The 23,729-nt window shown below is 42.0% G+C and overlaps 1 protein-coding gene across 8 annotated transcripts in view; it reads left to right on the forward strand.

Moving 5' to 3' along the window:
• Positions 1-23,729, forward strand: part of amot (angiomotin) — a 120,551-nt gene that overhangs the window by 46,324 nt on the left and 50,498 nt on the right. For 2 of the 8 annotated variants that reach the window (XM_071205531.1, XM_034099531.2), the window contains 5 exons: positions 6,568-6,628; positions 8,417-9,419; positions 19,021-19,588; positions 19,918-20,062; positions 21,047-21,139. In XM_071205531.1, coding sequence (XP_071061632.1) covers positions 6,568-6,628; positions 8,417-9,419; positions 19,021-19,588; positions 19,918-20,062; positions 21,047-21,139 — 1,870 coding nt within the window. The other 6 variants (XM_034099527.2, XM_034099530.2, XM_034099525.2 and 3 more) reach the window with 6 other exon arrangements.

Consider the following 23,729-nt stretch of genomic DNA (forward strand, 5'->3'; position numbering starts at 1 on the left):
TAAATGATCCTTGTGTGAATGTGAAACCTGTAAATGTATATAACTTCCCACTAATATTAAACAAATATTTGTACACATTAAAATATTTTTGCAAATACGCAAACAAATTTCACATATAAAAAGAAAACCTGTGAATATGTCCATCCTCCACATCTGGCAGGTGAATTTTAAATCTAATTCAAATTTAGATATGCTCCACCCCCTGTTATATTCTTTAGTTTACTGGAGTAAGATACTTAAATGCATATACATACAGTCAAGAAAGTTTGTTGGCCTCTTACGAAAGCTAAGCCTCTAATTTGGTTCTTTGTGGCAGTTAAACAAACCACATTTATTTCATCTGCATCTTCATTGGGCTCTCTCAATGAAAACATCCTCCCCTCTGTCATGAACCTTGGAGTGACTTTCAGTAGCACTTTTAAATTCGACAAGCAGGTCAGCACCGTAGTCAAATCCTGCTTTTTTAAAAATAAGATGATTGGCCAAAACCAAGTGGTATTTATCTTTAAAGATCTAGAAAGGGTTATTAATGCCTTTTGTAACCTCAAGACTGGTATATTGCAACGCTCTGTATGTGGGTATGGACCAGGCCTCAGTTAAACGCCTGCAGCTAGTCCAAAACGCAGCCAGAGCTTTAAGGTCTGTTGACCAGCTGTTGCTGATAGTGCCCAAGACCAGGCTCAAAACCCGAGGTCACCGAGCCTTCGCAGCAGCTGGCCCCAGGCTCTGGAACACTCTGCCCCACCGTGTGAGGTCGGCCGAGACACTAGGGTTTTTTAAATCCTCACTAAAACACACTTCTTCTCCCAGGCCTTCTAGTCAGAGCGGAGCATGACACCTGACTATTCCCTGTGTTTTTGTTTTTTATATTTCTGTTGTAAATTATTGTCTTTTATTGTGATTGTAGTAATGTGTTTTTATTACATGTACAGCACTTTGGCTCAACCAAAAATCGCTTTTAAATGTGCTATATAAATAAAACTTGATTTGATTTGCAGAGAGACACCGACCATTTCCTCTACATCTTGGAGCTCTACGAGAGCCTGCTGATCCTGCAGGGAGTCAAGGACCAGGAGTTGAACTACGTGCCACCACAAGACCACAATCTCCTTAGATGGGTCAACCTCCACCATAAAAACATCAGCCCCATCTTACTGCTTACCATAAAGAAGCCCCACTCATTGGGTCTGCCAAAGCATCACAACATGAGCAGCTGTTGCCACTGAGCACTGTGAGAGCAGCCATACAGGTAGGTATAAGAGGAGAAGTCTTCGGTATGGGAAATTAGGTTGGTTAAGGGAATACAGGGAGAAGTAAAGAGGCGAGTTTGAAGTAGGTAAAAGGGAGTGTAAGAGGGGGAGATTGTCAAGAGAACAGAGAAGCTTAAAGGACATTACATGTGTGCAAAGGAATGCTCAACCAAAGAATAACAAACATTCTGGTTGGTTTAGCAGTCTGTGTGCACTCATCATTACAATTTCAGGTCGGAAACAATAGTGTACACACAATATCATATGCCGTACCTGATGAAATCAAGTCATTTACAGCATGTCATGTCAAAAAAACTAAACCCAGGACATTTTCTAATTTAATGAATTATAAATTAAAGGTAACGTATGAATTGTTTGAGCTCAAATAAGGTCATATATATATATATATATATATGCGCGTGTGTATATATATATATATATATGCGCGTGTGTATATATATATATATGCGCGTGTATATATATATATATATATATATGCGCGTGTATATATATATATATGCGCGTGTATTATGTATATATATATGCGCGTGTATATATATATATACACGCGTGTATATATATATATATATGCGCGTGTATATATATATATGCGCGTGTATATATATATATGCGCGTGTGTTATATATATATATGCGCGTGTATATATATATATATATATATGCGCGTGTATATATATATATATATATATATGCGCGTGTATATATATATGCGCGTGTATATATATATATATATATATATATATATGCGCGTGTATATATATATATATATGCGCGTGTATATATATATATATATATGCGCGTGTATATATATATATATGCGCGTGTATATATATATATATATGCGCGTGTATATATATATATATATGCGCGTGTGTATATATATATATATGCGCGTGTGTATATATATATATGCGCGTGTATATATATATATATATGTGCGTATATATATATATATATATGCGCGTGTATATATATATATGCGCGTGTATGTATATATATATATGCGCGTGTATATATATGTATATATATATGCGCGTGTATATATATATATGCGCGTGTATATATATATGTATATATATATATGCGCGTGTATATGTATATATATATATGCGCGTGTGTATATATATATATGCGCGTGTGTATATATATATATGCGTGTGTGTATATATATATGCGCGTGTGTATATATATATGCGCGTGTGTATATATATATATATGCGCGTGTATATATATATATATGCGCGTGTATATATATATATGCGCGTGTGTATATATATATATATATGCGTGTGTGTATATATATATGCGCGTGTGTATATATATATGCGCGTGTATATATATATATATGCGCGTGTATATATATATATGCGCGTGTATATTTATATATATGCGCGTGTATATATATATATGCGCGTGTGTATATGTATATATATATGCGCGTGTATATGTATATATATATGCGCGTGTATATGTATATATATGCGCGTGTATATGTATATATATATATGCGCGTGTATATGTATATATATATATATATGCGCGTGTGTATATGTATATATATATATGCGCGTGTATATGTATATATATATGCGCGCGTGTGTATATATATATATATATATGCGCGCGTGTGTATATATATATGCGCGCGTGTGTATATATATATATATATGCGCGCGTGTGTATATGTATATATATATGCGCGCGTGTGTATATATATATATGCGCGCGTGTGTATATGTATATATATGCGCGCGTGTGTATATATATATATGCGCGCGTGTGTATATGTATATATATGCGCGTGTGTATATGTATATATGCGCGTGTATATGTATATATATATATATATATATGCGCGTATATGTATATATATATGCGCGTATATGTATATATATATATATGCGCGCGTGTGTATATGTATATATATATGCGCGCGTGTGTATATGTATATATATATGCGCGCGTGTGTATATGTATATATATATGCGCGCGTGTGTATATGTATATATATGCGCGCGTGTGTATATGTATATATATATATGCGCGCGTGTATATATATATGCGCGCGTGTATATGTATATATGCGCGCGTGTATATGTATATATGCGCGCGCGTGTATATGTATATATATATATGCGCGCGTGTATATGTGTATATATATTTATATGCGCGCGTGTATATGTGTATATATATTTATATGCGCGCGTGTATATATATATATGCGCGCGTGTATATGTGTATATATATATATATATGCGCGCGTGTATATATATATATGCGCGCGTGTATATGTATATATATATATATATGCGCGCGTGTATATGTATATATATGCGCGCGTGTATATGTATATATATACGCGCGCGTGTATATATATATATATATATGCGCGCGCGTGTATATGTATATATATGCGCGCGTGTATATGTATATATATGCGCGCGCGTGTATATGTATATATATGCGCGCGCGTGTATATGTATATATATGCGCGCGCGTGTATATGTATATATATGCGCGCGCGTGTATATGTATGCGCGCGCGTGTGTGTGTATATATATATATGCGCGCGCGTGTGTGTGTATATATATATATATGCGCGCGTGTATATATATATATATATGCGCGCGTGTATATATATATATATATATATGCGCGCGTGTATATGTATATATATATGCGCGCGTGTATATGTATATATATATGCGCGCGCGTGTATATGTATATATATATGCGCGCGCGTGTATATGTATATATATGCGCGCGCGTGTATGTGTATATATATATATATATGCGCGCGCGTATATGTGTATATATATATATATGCGCGCGCGTGTATATATACACATACACGCGCGCGCGCATATATATATACACATACACGCGCGCGCATATATATACATATATATGCGCGCGTGTATGTGTATATATATGCGCGCGTGTATATGTATATATATGCGCGCGTGTATGTGTATATATATATGCGCGCGTGTATGTGTATATATATATGCGCGCGTGTATGTGTATATATATGCGCGCGTGTATGTGTATATATATATATATGCGCGCGTATATATATATATATATATGCGCGCGTGTATATATATGCGCGCGTGTATGTATATATATATATGCGCGTGTATATATATATATATACACATATACACGCGCGTGTATATATATATATGTGTGTGTGCGCGTGCACAGAGTCCTGCAAATGGTTCGAACACCATCCCATTTATGTTGCGTCAAACGGCAACAATGGGCCAATAAAGGCAGAGAAGAAGACTGCAAGCTAATTAACATGGATATAAACAATGCAGAATTTAAAATATTGAAAAGGAGCAAGCTTTGCAGATGTTTGATTTTGAAGGTACTCTTTTACACTTTTGGTAGGCTCACATATTGAGGATTATAAGCAAACATTGTTTATATTCAACAAAACTCCAGCAGATTCTATTAATAATCAAATTTTTTTTTCGAAGTGTCAGATGTATGCTCTGCTATAATTGGTTGGTGGTCATTCGAATGTATAGCATGTAGGAGTGCACATGTATTCTGGTGTGTTTTTCCTGTGACACCAATGACTAAGTTATGCTTATTGTGGTTGGTGTAAAAATAAAAATGACATCTTAACACCATACTATTTAATTCTTTCATTGCCTATTCTGAATGACAGAGGTCCATATCAGAAATATTTTTCATTCAATTGTGCCGTTAGTTTATCAGTGTTAACAAGTACTTATGCCTATTTTTTTCCCCACAGTATGACCTCTGTGACATACAGTATGTACATAGGTCAGCTTTGGAGTATTTGTGCCAAGATATTCTAGACATGTCAGTCCCAAAACTGTTTCTGTTTGTTTCAATCTTTTTGTGTGACGCAACATACAAGTTTATCGCCCCAGAATATAATGCTGCTCCAAAAACATTCTGGATTTACCGAGTACATTCAACAGAGGAATTTACTTCACATAATAAAAAGCAAATGCATGGCAATGACAATTCAGTGAGTCACTGCTTTCCTCACAACGGCATCATCTGTCATGCCATTGGTTCCTTTCTCAGCTCTATTTAATATTTGTTTGTTTCTTTGTTGCTCTATCCACCTGTTGTGCACCCCACCCCATCTGTCCATCCTGTTGCTGGCTGGGAAGAGGGCAAGTCAGAGAAGATGTTGGCATGCACTGCAGGATATGGCTGTTGAAGTATGTGGGAGGGTCTATAGGGCTGGGTAGTGGAACAAAATCATCATGGCTACAGCCTATTTAATTTGTTCACAAAAATGATAGGCTACTATCGACATTAAACTAACAAGAACGGAATCAAAGATACTTCATTGATGGCTTGTAAAGGGCTGCAATACAAACTGTCAGTGTCTTAGTGAGTAGCCCTGAGAACAGGCAAGCATCAAGGACATTTCGTCCAAACACCCTTTCATCACACATGCTGAGGACCTTCTGAGACCGTCCATTTAAACATGTGCCACTCATTCAGTCTGCATAAAAAGAACTCTGCACATTTTCTCTACATTGCTGCCCATTTTCAGACTCGGCATTCTTCAGACACCCTTCATCTCCTAGCTTCTTCCTCTATTAACCGTTAAGGATGACAGTTAACAGTTTCTTTGATATGTTTGGATGTTCAATACATGATATTTGTATAAGGCTCCATGATCTCTGTGAAGTCTGTCATGCTTGCACAGATTTGCTTTTGAGCTTCACATGAGCAAAACAACACTGCCCAAGAAAAATGCAGATTACTACAGTAACTTGGGGTTAGTAGCCAGGTGACCTTGGGGGTGATGTATCATTTTAAACAACAAAACGGAACTGTCCAGACGGCACAAGGGACTACGACTGGAACGGCAAACGGGACAGGAACATAAACGAAGAATTGACCAAGAACACTCAAAGACAGGCCTAAATACACACAAGACTTATCACAAAGACACAGCTGGAAAGGGCACGTGAAAAACAATCAGACACAGGAAGTAAAACAGGACAAGACACAAGGAGGAAATATTTCAGAATAAAACGGGAAACATATACACACAATTAAGATCATGACAAAATCTTTATTTCAGTTTTATTTTTTTCATTTTCAAAAGACTATTTCATGAGATGAAAAGTTACATATTGTATGCCGTTTGTTTAATTGTATTTGTTTCCTTCATGTCACAACTAAATTCCTATTTCACTTTTCTGTCTTCAGTTTTCAGATAATTGACCATTTGCTGACATATGCCCAAAGCTAACGCTTTTCTTTTTGTCCTATATGATTTTATTTACTTACAGATGTTTCGGAAAAAAGCATCTTCCTCCTTGAGAATGAGAAGAATAACAGAAAGCGCTAGATGTAATGATGAATTTATTTCTTTACTCATTAGAAAAAGGTGGATCAGTGTTCAGTTGGTCAAATGTTGTGTTGTCAAAGAAACCACACTGCATTGCATCACAACAACCCCTAAAAATGTTACAAATGTGAAAAAAACATGTCGTTACATAAGTAAAAAACGACAACATGATCCTTTTTGATTAGCATCTTTCACAACAAATTATTCCCAGGTGGTTTACATTTTGACAACATTGGATGTGCAACTGAAAACACATTGCTTCTGTCTTAAACCTTGCATGAAAGAGTCTGTGGGTCACTGGGTTTTGTTTTCCTTGCTTTCATTGTAATCAATTACAATCTATATATTTAAACAACAAATGAAATGCTTTGTGAATGGATTCACTGTGATCTTCTGAGGTTCAAATGAAATCGCCTATTTCAAATTGGTCCATCTTACTACCTGAAAGCTGTGTTTTGTGACACGTTTTTTGTATTTCAGTTTTATTTTCAATATAACCAAAAAGACGATATCTCAAATGTGCTGTCTTTCTATGACATTTAAATAGATAACATGTTACATCAAACATTTTTTAATTTATAATAAAAAGAATGATTACATTTGCAAAGAAAATTAGATTGTTATCCCAATGCCTAAAAGGACACTATTCTTACAAAGCCGTTTAATGAAAATAAAAAGCAGTGATGCCATTCTCGGCAAATGACGCCAAAACATGAAAAAGTGGTAAGCAGCTCTGGCTACTTTCTTTTTGCATCAATATAGGATCCCTTCAACCACATTTTGAATAGGTCGCCATTGCGATATTTGCACATATCAAAAATCCTGTTTTTATTCAAGCTCTTATCTCAAACATAAATGTGTTTTTTGTGTGGCCCTGCACTTCTAACCCAGGCTCGCAAACGTTTGGCTAGTTGGTCTGTGTGAGATGCACAAAGCTGACTGTAAACAGGCAAGAGGCATTGTGTCACTGCAACAATAAGCCCAAGTGAGCCATATGTCTAAATCAGAAAATACTACATCTCCAAACCGAATATTCTATATACAGAACTCCTTTCTAATTCAGAATATTGTCATGTTCAGAATAATAGCATATCATTATTGTGCATGTTAACACGGTCGTTGTCAAGACACTCCAGATTAGTGCTCAAAGGTTTTCTTTGATACTATGATGTTCAATTGAATTTGCATTCACATACAATTCTGTAAAATCATATAATGTTACTACAATGCCACTTTTGTCCCAAAAACAAAACCTCTGAAAGATGAACATTTTACGTAAGAACAATCCACAGGTAATCCACAGAATATCACAGCTTAGTTCAAACAAGGACAAACTGCTTTCTGCTACTTTGTGTATCTGCACTTTTCGCTTTCTATTTTCAGTGTCGAAATTGCCTAGTTAACCATTCTTAAGTGACATTTCTTTTTTTAGTATCCATATTTAGTCATTACACAGCTTGTATAATAATTATTCGGTTGAAATTGTAAGAGCTAATGTATGTTTTTGTTTGTGATCTGGGTTTGAGGTTTCAAGGTTTTATTGAAGGTTTGTCTGTGCAGGGTTGACAACAAATATTTTTCCTACAAGTTGGACAGGGATGGTGGTGGATGGTCTATGTGCAAATTTGACATGAATACTTTCTATCCTTCGCTTTTGTTTTGTTTCTTCCCTTTTTATTCTGAATGACTTCACATGGTTTAACCTTATTAAACTGTTTCTCTCATCTCTTTGTCACACTGCTTCCTTTTTCTTTCTCTCTCTTTCCACTTACTCTTCTTATACATCTCAGGGAGTATTGACCGTGGGCGAAGCTTGTCCTTCCATGAGGTTCGTAGCAAGCGTGAGGCGGAGATGAGGGCTGCCGCTGAGGAGTCGTCCAGCAGCAACAATGTAGGAGGGGGAGGAAACACCGTCCTGCAGCGCCTCCTGCAGGAGCAGATGAACCGGAATTATGTGCTGCATCAACATCAGCAGCAACAACAACAACAACAACAACAACAACAAGGAGGGGGAGGAGGAGGAGGAGTTTATGCAGTACCTGATGATCACTCCATGACCCCCCACATTGCCCGACAGGAGCCCCAGGGTCAGGAGCTGCAGACGGACAACGGCCTCGAGAAGCTGGGCTCCAACAGAGGAGGAGGAGGTGGGAGCAGTGGAGGGGGAGGATGTTTGGGGACTGTAGGTGGAGGAGGAGGCAGCAGTGGATGTGTTGGAAGTGTCCATGGGCAGTGTCCAAACCCTGAGGACCTCCCTACGTATGAAGAAGCCAAAGTGCAGTCGCAATACTTCCGTGGCCATGGTCCTCCTTCTCATCAGCAAAACAACCAGCTCCAGCAGCCCCCTCTCTCGGCCTCGGTGGGTACTGCCTTCTACGTCACTGGGGTGACCAGCACCAAAGTTCGCACTGAGGGTCGGCCCACAGTTCAGCGGGTGAGTGGAACAGGGAGGGTGCACCAGGACGATGGGCTGAAGGATCTAAAGCAAGGACACGTTCGGTCTCTCAGCGAACGACTAATGCAGCTCTCCCTGGCCACTAGCGGTGTGAAGGCCCACGCTCCTGTCACTAGTGCCCCACTCTCTCTACAGCTGCCCCCGCCAGGGCCACCGGGGGACTATTACAAGCCGCAGCATCGCGGCCCACCTCCAGACTACCCCTTCAAAGGAATTGGCTCTCCTAGCAAGCAGCAGGAGCCTGGAGGCCATTTTTATCAGGAGCAGAGAGGCAGGGAGCAATCAAGGGAGGTGCTCCAAGTCCGATACCAGCCTCCACCTGAGTACGGCTCATTCAGGTAGGAACCCGCGCACTCAAAACCCCTCACCAACACCAGTATACATTATTAAAGGTGCTTAGGTTATTAATTTTTTTGAACTAACAAAATAAAACTTTAATAGTTAATTAAACGAGCGACTGGCTGCGAGGGAGTTCGCCATCTTAAAACCAGCAGGTTGTAGTGTTGCACGGTGTACCGATACTTGAAAGGTACCGCGATACCCTGCCGTTAAAAACGTTACGATTCCTCCGTTTCATTAGTATCGGTACTTTAAGAATGACGGGGAAAAGTACTCCGGTGAGAAAGCGCTGTTTTAATAAGAGCCGTGTGTGTTCAGCGCTCTGCTTTCACTCCCTGCACTGCAGCCGTGCCTCCCCTCTCAAGCACGCTCTGCCTCCCCTCTCTCGTGCACTCGGCCACACTCTAGCTGCCAGAGCATGTGAGAAAACGAGAAGCATGGCTGCAAGTGAGAGTGCAACTGCCGCTGCGCCTCGGCTTGTTGACAAAAAAGACGCCAGAAGCTAAATGTGGAAGTATTTGAGCGATATCTCAGACAGTGAGGGCAAGCCTACGGACACCTCGAGGCCTGTCTGTGAGACATGTTTTAGATCCCTGCAGACCAAGGGAGCCAACACATCAGACTTGGCTAAGCACCTCGCCGACCGGCATCCAGAGCTGTTTAAAGAATGTAAAGACAGACAGGTTAGCGAATGTGATAGATAACATAATTACATCATGCTCAAGCCATGCCCTCAAATCTAAGTCAAACAAGTGTAATTTATTTTGTGACAAACGAATGTTTTTGTAGTTTGACGAGGCAATTAATGGCAATGCTAACTGTCTAATATGGCTATCTTTGTAGCTAACTTACCAATGTGGCCAACATCTGCAATGTACATTTTGTCAATTATTTATATTACTATCACATGTTAATAAAATATAAAGTTAACTAGCAAAGAAATCACATAAACTCAAGTATAAAGAAGAGACCATGTTGTAAGAAAACACTTAACAGATAAACCACGGCTGCCAACCTTTGAGTTCAGCTTGGAGTGATTTTTTTTTTGGTGAACCGAAAAAAATAAACGTTCATGTGTACAGTGTTACAAATGTATTGAACATGTACAAACTAGGGTTTCCCATTAATGTACCGTGCGCTACAGTGGAATACGCACATACACAGTGTACCCGCAACTCTTACAATGAAGGCTCGATAATCAGCTCACAGCATATAAAATGGCACATAGTTGTAAGCAGAGGTAAAGTGCTATTTTATAAGTGGGGGGGTCCTCACCTCCTCTAGGGGCAGGGGCGGACTGGCCATTGGGAATACCGGGAGTTTTCCCGGTGGGCCGGTACTGAAGTGGGCCGGTCGGACAATTCACTGACAGGACAGAGCTCTCCCTCTCATTGTTTTAGAAACCGCTTCTAATATCCGTTAGCGCAGCTAGCTAACCAGATGCTAACAACAACAACAATGCAAATAGTGAGTTTGGTAGAAATATACTGTATAATAGTAAAGTTATTTAAGATGATGCCATAGTTATTGAATATGTTACATTATAAATATTCCCTCCTAAGTATAGTATTCTCCTATACTTAGGAGACGTCATTTGTGTCTGAATAACGTTTTGTTCATGAGTTATTGATCCGTGAAATCAGAATCTCCCAATATCGTTCTAACTTTACTGAACTAAGCCAGAAGACCGTCTCATTTCGTAGACCGCTCGGTTTGCTGTTCCTTCACTTTATTTTTATATACATTTATTTTGGACGAAAAGTTAGCGTAAGGAAAGTGTGAGTGCGTGAGATATGGGTTAATTGCGTGACTCTCACGCTCAATGCGTGAGTGTTGGCAGCCCTAGATAAACTACAATTTTATTGATCATGAAAATAATAAAAAAAGAATCGGAATCGCAATTATTGACTTGGTATCGGTATCGAAACCAAAATGTTGGTATCGTGACAACACTAGCAGGTTGTGCATTCGATCCCAGCCCCAGAGAAAACCTGTCGATGTCGCCTTTGGCAAGATACTTAACTCCGAGTTTCTCCCGATGGCCAACGGTGTGTGCATTTGTATAATTGTTAGCTTTGCTAGTGTAAGTGGTACTGCTCTGCATGAAGAAGGTGTGAATGGGTGAATGACTTATTAAAGCATAATGTGTAGTTATAATGTTTGAAGCCTTTATATTGCTTTAATGGTAAACCTTACACGATTGTATTTTATGTAGACCTCCATCACATGTCTTTTGAGTGGTTGGCTCTATTTTGACTTCAGAGACTGAAATGATTCCCGGACACAGGGTGCGTTTCACTTCGGTTAAATTAAATCCTTGCGTCCCTCACTTGCGTCGTTTCCCTGCGACTAGTCCCTCCCACCAGGGAAGCGTGGAGAGACGCAAGGAAACCACGAGAAGCAGGGAAATGAGTTTTAAGAGCAATGGGACGTCCTTTCCTCCGGAGCGTCACAGCCCGTTTGTGATGATGCCGCACAGCTGTTCGAGCAGCTCCGTTGTTTTCACAAACACCCCCGCCACACATTTACTGACACAAACATTTGTATCATCTGTTGTAGACCCAAATAAATAAAATAAGATCTCATTCTCAAAAAAGATAAACGCCATTCTTAAAATGTATAAACGAACAATAGTTAGATTAATATTGATTAGAGTGCACAATAGAAATAAAATAATTGAGAGAAGAAAGAGATATGTTATCTATCAAAACCCAGTTAGATTAACATTCATTGCACACTTTGTGTGTTTGTGTGGATATGTAGCACATTAACATTTTAATAGCACTTAATGACTGACTGAATGGAAATGACAATAAATGAAAATGTAAAACGAAAAAAGCGATCATGAAAATGTTTCCAATAAATGAAGAAAATGATTGTTGACCACTTTGTTGTTCAGATATATCACATATTTGTAACTAAATGAAACATGAATTGAAACAAAACACGGTATAAACTGAGGAGTGACTCTCGTGAGTTTCATGTGTTTTCTTCACTCCGCTGGGAAACTGCTCTCATCTCAAGAAGCATCAGATCAGTGCGTGCACCGCATCGTCCAATCAGTGAGCGATACACAGTAACCCCCTAAACGCACCAGGAGCGTCTGCGCTGCGTTACGGCCGCGGCGTTCGCAAATATCGCTGCGGCTCGAAGCGTCCCAGAAGCTCCTCGCCGCAAGGAATTTCTAAAATATAGGATGAATCCTATTTTTGACGCAGCGCGGCGCAGGCAGGAAGTGATGGAAATCACCTTGTTGTCTGCTTTGCTGGTTGAGGGGGTGCACCCAAAACCGGCTCCTTCTCCCCCCCCCCCCCCACCATCTTTCAAGTAGGAGAATACATGCCAGCATTCTCCTCCGGTTTACATGCACTGTAAATTATATATATATATACAATAATTATGATGATGAATGCATATTTTTGTTACCACTAAAATACAGCAACACATCTTTAATTCATGTCGTTTATAACTGGAATATTACAATTATTATTAACTGTGTCTCTAGTCGACAACACAACAACATATGAAATAACAACCATAAACCCGATTTAAACAGACACAAACATAAACCATTTAACTACGTAGCCTACTACTTGTAGAAGTACAAATGTCCAGGACATATTCCAAAATCAACAACAACTGCGAGGCTGCACACACGACGCTCCGCTTCCCCCCACGTTTTGAAATGCGCCTGGTGGGTTATGACTAGAGATGTCCCGATCCGATCACGTGATCGGGGATCGAAGCCGATCACGTGATTTTAAAAAAATCGGGGATCGGGAGAAAAAAATTCGGGGATCGGGATTTCTTTTTTCATTTTTTTTTTTATAAAATATTTTTTTTTTATTTAATGTTGCAAAACAAAAATGACCATGTTCATGTCTTAAAGTCATCCTGACGACTTAGTTTTGGTTTGAAATTACACAACATCATGTATGTGTTGCTTTCTTTGGGCTTGTTTTCATAGACCTGGTTGCTTATTTCTCTGAAATCTGGCAACAGAGTGGGCGCAGTGTCTAATAGTAGCAGCAAGCTAACGAGAGGCTACGTTCAGCTGGTGACTCGGGAGTCAGGACAGAGAAAATGTCAGGAGTTTGGAAGTATTATAAAATTGAAAGCGAAGGCAGTGTAACAGCCAGATGCAATGTTTGCAAGGCAGAGGTTCCGCGTGGTGGAAAGAACAGAGCTACGTTCAACACGACCAATCTAATACGCTACCTGAGAAACAAACACCAACAACAACAGGACGAGTACACAACGGCCACTCAGGTAACGGCACTGAAACAACCGACACTTTCAAATGATCGGAATCGGATCGGGAGCAAAAAAAGGTGATCGGGACATCCCTAGTTATGACGCAGGAGGAGGTCGCAGCCGCAGCGCAGCCGCAGCGCAGCCGCAGCGCAGCCGCAGCGCAGCCGCAGCGCAGCCGCAGCGCAGCCGCAGCGCAGCCGCAGCGCAGCCGCAGCGCAGCCGCAGCGCAGCCGCAGCGCAGCCGCTCCTGGTGCGTTTAGGGGGTAAGGGGCCAGGCGAGTGTCTCGGTTATCGCTCCTCCGGCAAAAATAAGGCCACTGGGACGGTACTCAAGATGTCGCAGACAAATCAACTTCCGGTGAGACCGAGGAGCGAGGAAATAAAAAATAACCGAAGTGTAAAGATAAAGATGACACACAGGTCCATGTGGACTTTGAATGTCCTATGAGATGTGAATGCTACTTCAGGGTTTGTTTCCACACTGACAAGGACAACATTTTGTAATAACATAACATTATACTTTTATGTTTCTTTACAGGCAAGTAAAAAAATAGTAAAAATAAACAAATAAGGTGACAGAGCATTTCATAATGTCCCAAACGTGCATTTTAAAATGTGAAGAGGAATCCTGTTCGTCCTGTTTTACAGAGGTCTATTTACTTCAGGGAACTAGATCCATCAGACATGAATACTGCAGAATGTAATCATCAGGGCAGGACGAGTCACGACATGATATGCTTCATGGTGTTCCTTTGAGGGATAACGGCAGGAATGTTTGCTCTGCAAAAAGCCAGGTGACAGCTGGTGTTTCCCACCTCACACATAGCAGTTGAATCAGACTGGGCCAAAGGATGTTCATGTTTAAAAGCATTCATTTATCCCCCTTTTTTTTGTTAGTATACGCTCACTGTTAAAAAGGTTTCCCCTAAGAGAGACAAGAAACGTTATTAAAACAATAATTAACTGACATTTTAGATTATAAAAAACGATCAGATAATTATTATCTTAAGCAAAGTATCTGTATTTATTCAACAGAAATGAAAAGTCACACCTACTGCCATTCCCAACTTAATTACATGTATATGTTATTCTAACTAGAAATATTAGAAACATTTAGTTAGTACTTGGTGCTTTTATTATACCTGGGTTGTAGTGATACCAGAATACATTTTTTTGTAAACATCGATGTTAACAGAAGTTGCTCAATTTGGTGTGAATCTGATTCTGCAGCAGTGAGGATGTATGAGACGGATTTAAGGGAAATAGCTAAGTAAGCAAAACAAGGACAAGGGCTTCTATGGTCCTGTTGAGCAAAGCATTCACACCCTTATGCTTCCATGAACAGACAGACATGTCCATTGAAGTCATGCGAGTCGTGTCACCTTGGCCTCTGAGAAATTCCATTTGGTCGTCACTTTATTTGGTACACCAGTGTAATCTTTAAATTATACCCTTTCTTTTTGTTGACATGGTTGGACATGTATTAATTCCCCTTTATGTTTATTACAGACTTCATATTTAAGGGTGCTGTTATACTACATTACACTTCCACTTCATTACTACTTGTGTATATATAGGGGTGCACACAACTCTTTTATTGAGTTACTCAGATGAGTACCAGGAGACAGCGTTTGGTACTCACCCCACACAAAGCGTGGTGTTAATAAGGGCAGTCTTCCTCACTGTCCTCTAGGGCTGTGCATCTTCACTGGTCTCACGATTCGATTCGATTACGATTATCCTGTCAATTCGATATCCCGGTGCATCACGATTCATACCAATGCGTTCCTCAATTTTCTATATTACTGCACATGGCTTATTTTTCATCAATGCATACATGCAGTAAATACATATGAACTCTCTTTTTATTATTTAGAAAGTGCTTCAGAAATCAATAACATAAATGTCTTGACATTAATTTATAAACCAAAATAAATGAATTGTATAGGTCTAGCCTCCTTATCCGTGTGTGAAGTTGTTCCATCCTCAAAAACAAAAGGCTAATGCTTCTGCAGTCTAGCTGCAGCTTCTAGCCATGGCCTTCTGTTAAGAAAGGACACTGAATGTCCTGAATGTGGCATCACACACAGGACTTGAGTCTGAACACAGCAGACAACAGGAGGATTTACAACAGCATATACAAACTAAAATACTGCATGTGGGTGCTCACTCACATTCTCTGTCTTACTGTTACATAAATCCCATGAATGTATGAGATTAAGTTAGCTTCATTATATCTCAGTGATTAAGTGAATAATAAAGTTTCTATCGGGTCACTATCAGCCTGTCACTCATTATTTTCAGGGAGGGGGCGGGGCTTGGAGGAACGGAGAGGAGACGGTGATCGCGGAAGCTTTTTTCCTCCTGCCTTCACAAACTTTACACACGTATATATCGTCTGCAAATTGCTAGAGGGCATTCATACTTTGCAATCCAAGACTTAATTAAATCCACCAAAAACCTGACATGATTGTAACGTGATTATTTAAAAAAAACACATAAATCCCTGTGTCTCTGAGCCGCAGCGACAAGGAGTGATTCAGAGCGGGTCCTTCTGCTGTGGGTTCTGGACTGGTGTTCTTGTGTTGGTGGATAAAGCAGACTGCTCCGTGTTTGATATTAAAGTGACAGAAAAAAAACGTGATAGTAAAGCCGCGGCCGAAAATGAGGAAGCAACGTTACTACGCTATAATCGATTATCTTCCGTCACTGCATCGATACCGAATCGTCCACGTCCGCATCGCAATGCATCGTAGAAACGATTATTTTCAACACCCCTACTGTCCTCCTCAGTGTCTCCTTCACTGTCCTCTAGGTCCTCTTCTTGCATGGTAGATTAAGAAGACGCTGCAGATGCACCTCCCTGTCTCTGTTTAAGCCTCCCATTTGCTTTCTCCAAAACGGTGAAGTCCTTGCATTTCCTGAGGCCAAGTTGAAGGATCAAATAATAAGAAATGATCACATGACTTGAAGTCATATCTGATTTCAGATATGCGAAGTAACTAAGTACACTTCTTCAAGTACTGTACATAAGTAACATTTTGAGATTCTTGTACTTCACTTGAGTATTTCTATGTTATGCTACTTTGTACTTCTTCTCCACTACAGTTCAGAGATACATGGTGTACTTCGACTCCACTACATGTATTTAATACCTTTAGTTACTTCACAGATGTGGATGAATGATGTGAAATCTAACCAAGTGTTGAATCAGACTTTAGTTCCACCTGGAGTAAATCCTCCAGCTACCCTGCAGTCTACAAAGCCATTCAGACTAGCTGCACCTTCACCAGCTTTGAGAACACTTTCACGATCAATCATTATACAACATATCATATATATTATTCTGACATGGACCAATCAAACAACGACTACTTTTACTGTCGCTCCTTTAACTATATTTTGATGATAATACTTTTCTACTTTTACTTGTAACAGATTATTCCTACACTCTGGTACTTCACATTTTACTCAAGTACAAGATCTGAGTACTTCTTCCACCTCTGATTTCAAACTCTTCCATTAACACCCTGAGTAAGTTTGCAACTGTGAGTTTTACTCACCTTGTTGTAAATCAAACTGCAGCAGCTTGACCACAGAGCGTGAACGTTGTGATCAGCTGATTTCTCGCAGTTCTCCAGTGTGTGTGAGGGGCACGGAGTGTGCACAGAGGAGTCTCCCTCCGCAGCCAGTTGATGTAGATATTAGGGCTGTGCATCTTCACTGGTCTCACGATTCGATTCGATTACGATTATCCTGTCTTCGATTCGGTTCGATATCCCGGTGCATCACGATTCATACCAATGCGTTGCATCCTCAATTTTCTATATTACTGCACATGGCTTATTTTTCATCAATGCATACATGCAGTAAATACATATGAACTCTCTTTTTATTATTTAGAAAGTGCTTCAGAAATCAATAACATAAATGTCTTGACATTAATTTATAAACCATAATAAATGAATTGTATAGGTCTAGCCTCCGTGTGTGAAGTTGTTCCATCCTCAAAAACAAAAAGCTAATGCTTCTGCAGTCGAGCTGCAGCTTCTAGCCACGGCCTTCTGTTAAGAAAGGACACTGAATGTCCTGAATGTGGCATCACACACAGGACTTGAGTCTGAACACAGCAGACAACAGGAGTATTTACAACAGCATATACAAACTAAAATAGTGCATGTGGGTGCACACTCACATTCTCTGTCTTACTGTTACATAAATCCCATGAATGTATGAGACTAAGTTAGCTTCATTATATCTCAGTGATTAAGTGAATAATAAAGTTTCTATCGGGTCACTATCAGCCTGTCACTCATTATTTTCAGGAGGGGGCGGGGTTTGGAGGAACAGAGAGGAGACGGTGATCGCGGAAGCTTTCCTCCTGCCTTCACAAACTTTACACACGTATATATCGTCTGAAAATTGCTAGAGGACATTCATACTTTGCAATACAAGACTTAAGTGTCTCTGAGCCGCAGCGACACGGAGTGATTCAGAGCGGGTCCTTCTGCTGCTGGTTCTGGACTGGTGTTCTTGTGTTGGTGGATAAAGCAGACTGCTCGGTGTTCGGTGTTGCTGTGCCGCGGTCACGTCTGTTCCCTGATCTCTGCGTCACCGACCGATTTGATATTAAAGTGACAGAAAAAACGTTATAGTAAAGCCGCGGCCGGAAAATCAGGAAGCAACGTTACTACTCTATAACCGATTATCTTCCGTCACTGCATCGAGACCGAATCGTCCACGTCCGCATCGCAATGCATCGTAGAAACGATTATTTTCAACCCCCCTAGTAGATATGGTACAATTCCGTTGTACATGCTGACGTTAACAGCAGCCCCGTCTGTGCACACGGCGACCAACTTAGTCATCCAGTGATCTAAGCCCGCCTCCTGGAAAAGCTTCTCAAGACCGTCGGTTAAGGCCTGCGCGGCTCGGCCAGCACCCAGTTCAATCAGTCATAGAACGTCACATTATTTTTTGCAGGTAGCAAAACCCAACGTAGCTGCTTAATGTCTTTTGGACATGTCTAGTAGTTTACTCCATTGAGTGTTGACAAGAAACAAGTGTAGGCGAAATATGTGTTTTTGTTTTGATGACATATCGGGTACGCAAAGGCGCGTAGTGACACAAGTGACGTTACACAATTCGGAATGTTGTCCCCCATGCGTACCTATGTACCAGTTATGTGCACCCCTGTGTATACACACCTCTAATGAAGTCCAGTAACAACCACCAACCCCAAGTATGACCTACATTATAAAACTTTAATTTAAGACTTCAATGGCAGTTCCATATGTCCTGTGTTGTTCATGTAAATATCTATTCACAAAGCTGATCTCTCCTCAGGTCCAGTAAGGAGGGTTCAGTTCATTTCCAGAGGCCCCATCATCAACACAGTCCCACCTCCTCTGTCACCTCTGTGGGATCCTTGTCCCGTACCCAGTCCTCCACCCTTACTAGCATGCTCAGTGCCTCCCACTCATCCCATCCGTCCTTCCCTTACCAGCACCCCCAGAGCCAGGGAGAGCCCTTCCCTAGCCCTGGGCCCCGCAGTCCACAGGGTCCGAGCTCCCACCACGCAGGTGAGCCCTTTACCATGGGTTCCATTCATCAAACACCAAGAAGTCATGGTTTCCCTCATGACCCGTACGGCTCCACTCCCAGGATGTACCATCAGCAGCCTCATCAGTGTCAGCAGCAGCAGCAGCAGTTCCAAGGACCTCCACCTCCTCACCTCCAGCTGCCAGTCCAGACCGCACATTTCCCCCAACCACAATCCTACTCTCAACTGCAGGGGGAGCCTTTTGCTATGATGGTGCGAGCCCACCAGATGGTGGACGTGCTTACGGAGGACAACAGAATGCTGAGGCAGGAGATGGAGTCCTGCCGTGAGAAAGTGACAAAGTTGCACAAGGTAACAACAACACTGCTGTTATGAGTTATGTTGTTTAGAATAGAGTGCAAGAAAAGGAGTGAAAAAAGTTCTATTGTTTTGAGTTAAACTAGTTTTTTTTGTATTGTGATCGTTCTTTTGAGACTATTGGTCGAAATATGTTTGAATATTAATTATGAATATTGAAGATCTCACCTTTGACGAAGCTCAGGCTGTAGACCGCAAATATGTAGATAGTGACATTGCAAATATTCAGAAGATAAATATATAATATAACATTTGGATGAAGTTTAACCCAGCTCCCTTTCTTTCCTCTTTTTTCTAATCATTCATCTTGTACCTGTGGGCAGTTGGAAACGGAGATCCAGCTGGTGTCAGAGGCATATGAAAACCTCGCTAAGTCTTCCTCGAAGAGGGAGGCCCTGGAAAAAACCATGAGGAACAAGCTGGAGCTGGAGGTCCGGCGGCTGCACGACTTCAACAGGGACCTCCGAGGTGAGAGAGCAGAGAGGGGGGTAACAATGCAATAACCGTCCTGCTGAAACTGATTCAACATAAAACTACACTGGTCAAACTGTTTTCAGCTATGTTTATTTTGCAGGAATTGAAAAAAGTATTGTGAAGAGAGGTTCAAAGTGGCACTACATCATTATTTAAGTAGTGAAAGATATGAAGTATGTCAATTGTGCACTGCATTGTTATAAATATATTTATTCAAAATATACTGTTGTTCTTGTTGGCTGAAACGTTTCATTTAATTTCAAACATACAACGTACACGCACAGGTGCTATTTTTACTTTTAAGAAAAACTCAAGATCCCATTCCTTTCTGTATCAGTGTCACGCCAGATGAGTCCTACAGTCATGCTACGTGTGGGGCGACTGATTCACAGACTGACACTGTGTTTCAGTCACTGAAACTACACCGCAAACACACACACATTTGGTCCGTTTCCCTTCTGTGTTCTTGCTCTTTAGCTTAGATCCGAGTGGGATGTCAACTTTTACGACTGACTGGGTTGAAGTTTAATATAAACTCACTGAGGCTTTTGTTTTAGAGAGTGCAAAATAAAAATAAAGGGTTCTCACAACAGGAGTTGAAAAGGTGTATTAAGTACTTTTACTACAGCCGTCACACCTTCCATGAATTGTCTAGAATCAATCTTACCAACATTTATGTATTTCACAAAGAAATCTCCAAATGGCATGCCTATGCTGTCGAGGTGTATGTGAGTCACTTTGGATAAAGAGTCTGCTAAATAACGTGTAAAAAAAAAAATGCCTCAGCTCTAATCGAACACATAGTTCAAATGCTGCATGTATTATTACGCTTGTACTCACATTAACAGGCCTATCGGGGGCAGTTACAATGTTTAGAAGTCATTGTGAACTCATACAGAGGTGCAATGTGCAAAAAAATATAAATGTTTGAGTTGTTGTCCGAACTCTGAGCCTGTGTGTGCGTGTTTTGTGTTAAAGAGCGCATGGAGACGGCCAATAAGCAGCTTGCTGCTAAAGAGTGCGATGGCTCAGAGGACAACCGCAAAACCATATCCCAACTGCTTGCACAGAGTGAGTACCACACACACACACACACACACACACACACACACACACACACACACACACACACACACACACACACACACACACACACACACACACACACACACACACACACACACACACACACACACACACACACACACACACACACACACGCACACACACACACACACACACACACACGCACGCACACAGAGATTTTAAGGGACAACTGGTCCGCTTTCCAAATCTCCGTGCGTCCCTAACAAGCTGGTTATCATACAGGAAGGAATCCAGAACATACAAGTATCCGTTAAAACAATAATCTACTTTAATGGTAATATAACAATGCAATACAATCAATACATTACCATACAAAGCCATATCATATCATATGCGTAATGTCAGGAGTATGCCTACTCCTGGCCCTTGTTCACGGGCTGCCACGACCTTCCGGTCCGGGCGGCGCGAGAAGAGAGAGAGAACAAAAACTTGCATGGCTCTCAAATACCAACAGAAACAGTAAGGGGTGGAGTTTACTCAGCCTCCACACACACACACCCCCCCCACATTCCAGAGACCTCAGATGTGTCTTAAAGGATATTTAAGATAACACAAATATTTCATCTCTCATATCTCCAACTTCTGGTTACACAGAATACAAAGTAATTAAACCCACACATATACTATTCAAGATATGTAGACTTCCCTGAAACATGACATGCTAGAGATCTTAAGCAGAATATACTCTTCCCCCACCTAGCACCCTGTCCTGCATGCCTACATCTCCCCCATAGGGCAATACAACGATAGTTACGGCTGTAACTACGGTTCTATGAGTCCCGGATGACCGCCAGAGGCGGTGCTTTAGCACTGGATATGTCCATCGCGCGCATGCGCAGCTCGAGTACCAATAACAACAAAGTCACCTGTGACCCACGTGACACCGGCTATATCAACCGGTATTGTCAGAGGATCTGTTCCCCGAATCTTCTCGCGAGCACACAAGAATTCTGAGTGACAGGGAACTCTGGCGGTCATCCGGGACTCATAGAACCGTAGTTACAGCCGTAACTATCGTTCTATTTCGTCCCTACTGACCGCCAGAGGCGGTGCTTTAGCACTGGATGACTTATACCAACAATGTCATGAAGAATCCAAGCCCTTGCTCACCACTGGAAGCAGTGGAGCTCGGCAAAAAGACCACGCCCAAAGAATGGGGAGTGGCGACATTGACCTGATGACAACTGGAGAATGTGCCAGAAGACGCCCACGACGCCGCGGCGCAGATGGTCTCCAGGGGCACCCCTCTCAGGGCAGCCCAATATGTTGAGATGCTCCTTGTAGAGTGGCATCTCAGCCTGATGGCAGGGGGCGGCCACTGGCCCCGTAAGCCTGTGAGATGGTATCGACAACCCAGTGGGGCAGCCACTGGTTAGAGGGCCTAACCTCCTTTAGTGCCGCCAGGGCAAACTCAAGAGTTGCTCCTCCTGCCGTATACAGGCAGTAGCCTTGATATACGCCCTTTGGGCACCCCCAGGGCACGGCAACTTCGATGTGCCGTACTCCTGAATGTCAAAGCGTGCCAGCTGGGCAGACTGATTGAAGTGAGTTTGTGGAAGGACCCCGGGCGGGAATGCCACATTTGCCCAAAGGGCAACGCCTGAGAGTCTCACCTCGGGCATGTATTGTTTATGGAGAGGACATGCGACTCCCCGACTCGCTTCCCTGAGGCTATGGCAAGCAGAATGCTGCCTTCGTGGGCAGCCACCTAAGCCCCACCTGGGCCAGGGGCTCGAAGGGAGGAGATGATAGGGCATCCGGCAGCAAGGGCAGGTCCCAAGCCGGAGCCCTCGGGGTGCCAGGGGGACGCTGCCGTAAAGCCCCTCTCATAAAGAGGGACACCGACCTGTGGCACCCCGCCGCGGCGCCGTCGACCCGAACATGTCGGGCAGAATCGCAGCCACATAAATTCAGAGTGGAGTGAGAACGTCCACTATCTACAAGGGACTGTTGTCTAAGCAACAATGTACATGCTGTCCCCAAGGAACACGCACATTCTTGCCCCCCAGTTGGGGTAGAAAGTGCATGAGTGCAAGCTGCACGGCCCGAAGCTCTAGCACGTTGACCCGGCGCGCACTCTGCTGGGCAGACCGCTGACCCTGAACGGTCCTGCCCTGCCGCACTGCACCCCACCCTGAGAGACATGCACCTATGGTGATGGTCTCCTGGCGGGATGGGATGGCGCCCATGGGCACGCCTACCAGGAGATAGGCCCTGCCCCTCCAGCGTGACGCAGAGTGGAGCAATGCTGCGACACACTGACTTCCCTGTGCCTGTGCCACTTGGCGTCCAAGTGAAGGCTGTTCAGCCACATCTGCATGGGGCGCAACGACAGCGGCCTAAGGGCCCAGCGGCCGAGGCAGCTGCCAGTCTGCCCAAGGGCCGGAGGAACTGAATATAAGGCACCCTCTTGCCCGGCCCACGTGGAAGTAGGCATCCCTCGGTTGAGAACCACTCCACCTGTGCGTATGCAGTAGTCAGCATATAGAATGGCAGCACCTTCAGGAATCTGTTGATTCCTCTGAGGTCCAAGATCGGGCGAAATCCGCCGACT

Source organism: Pseudochaenichthys georgianus, chromosome 14 (assembly GCF_902827115.2).
Source record: "Pseudochaenichthys georgianus chromosome 14, fPseGeo1.2, whole genome shotgun sequence".
Lineage (NCBI taxonomy): Eukaryota > Metazoa > Chordata > Actinopteri > Perciformes > Channichthyidae > Pseudochaenichthys > Pseudochaenichthys georgianus.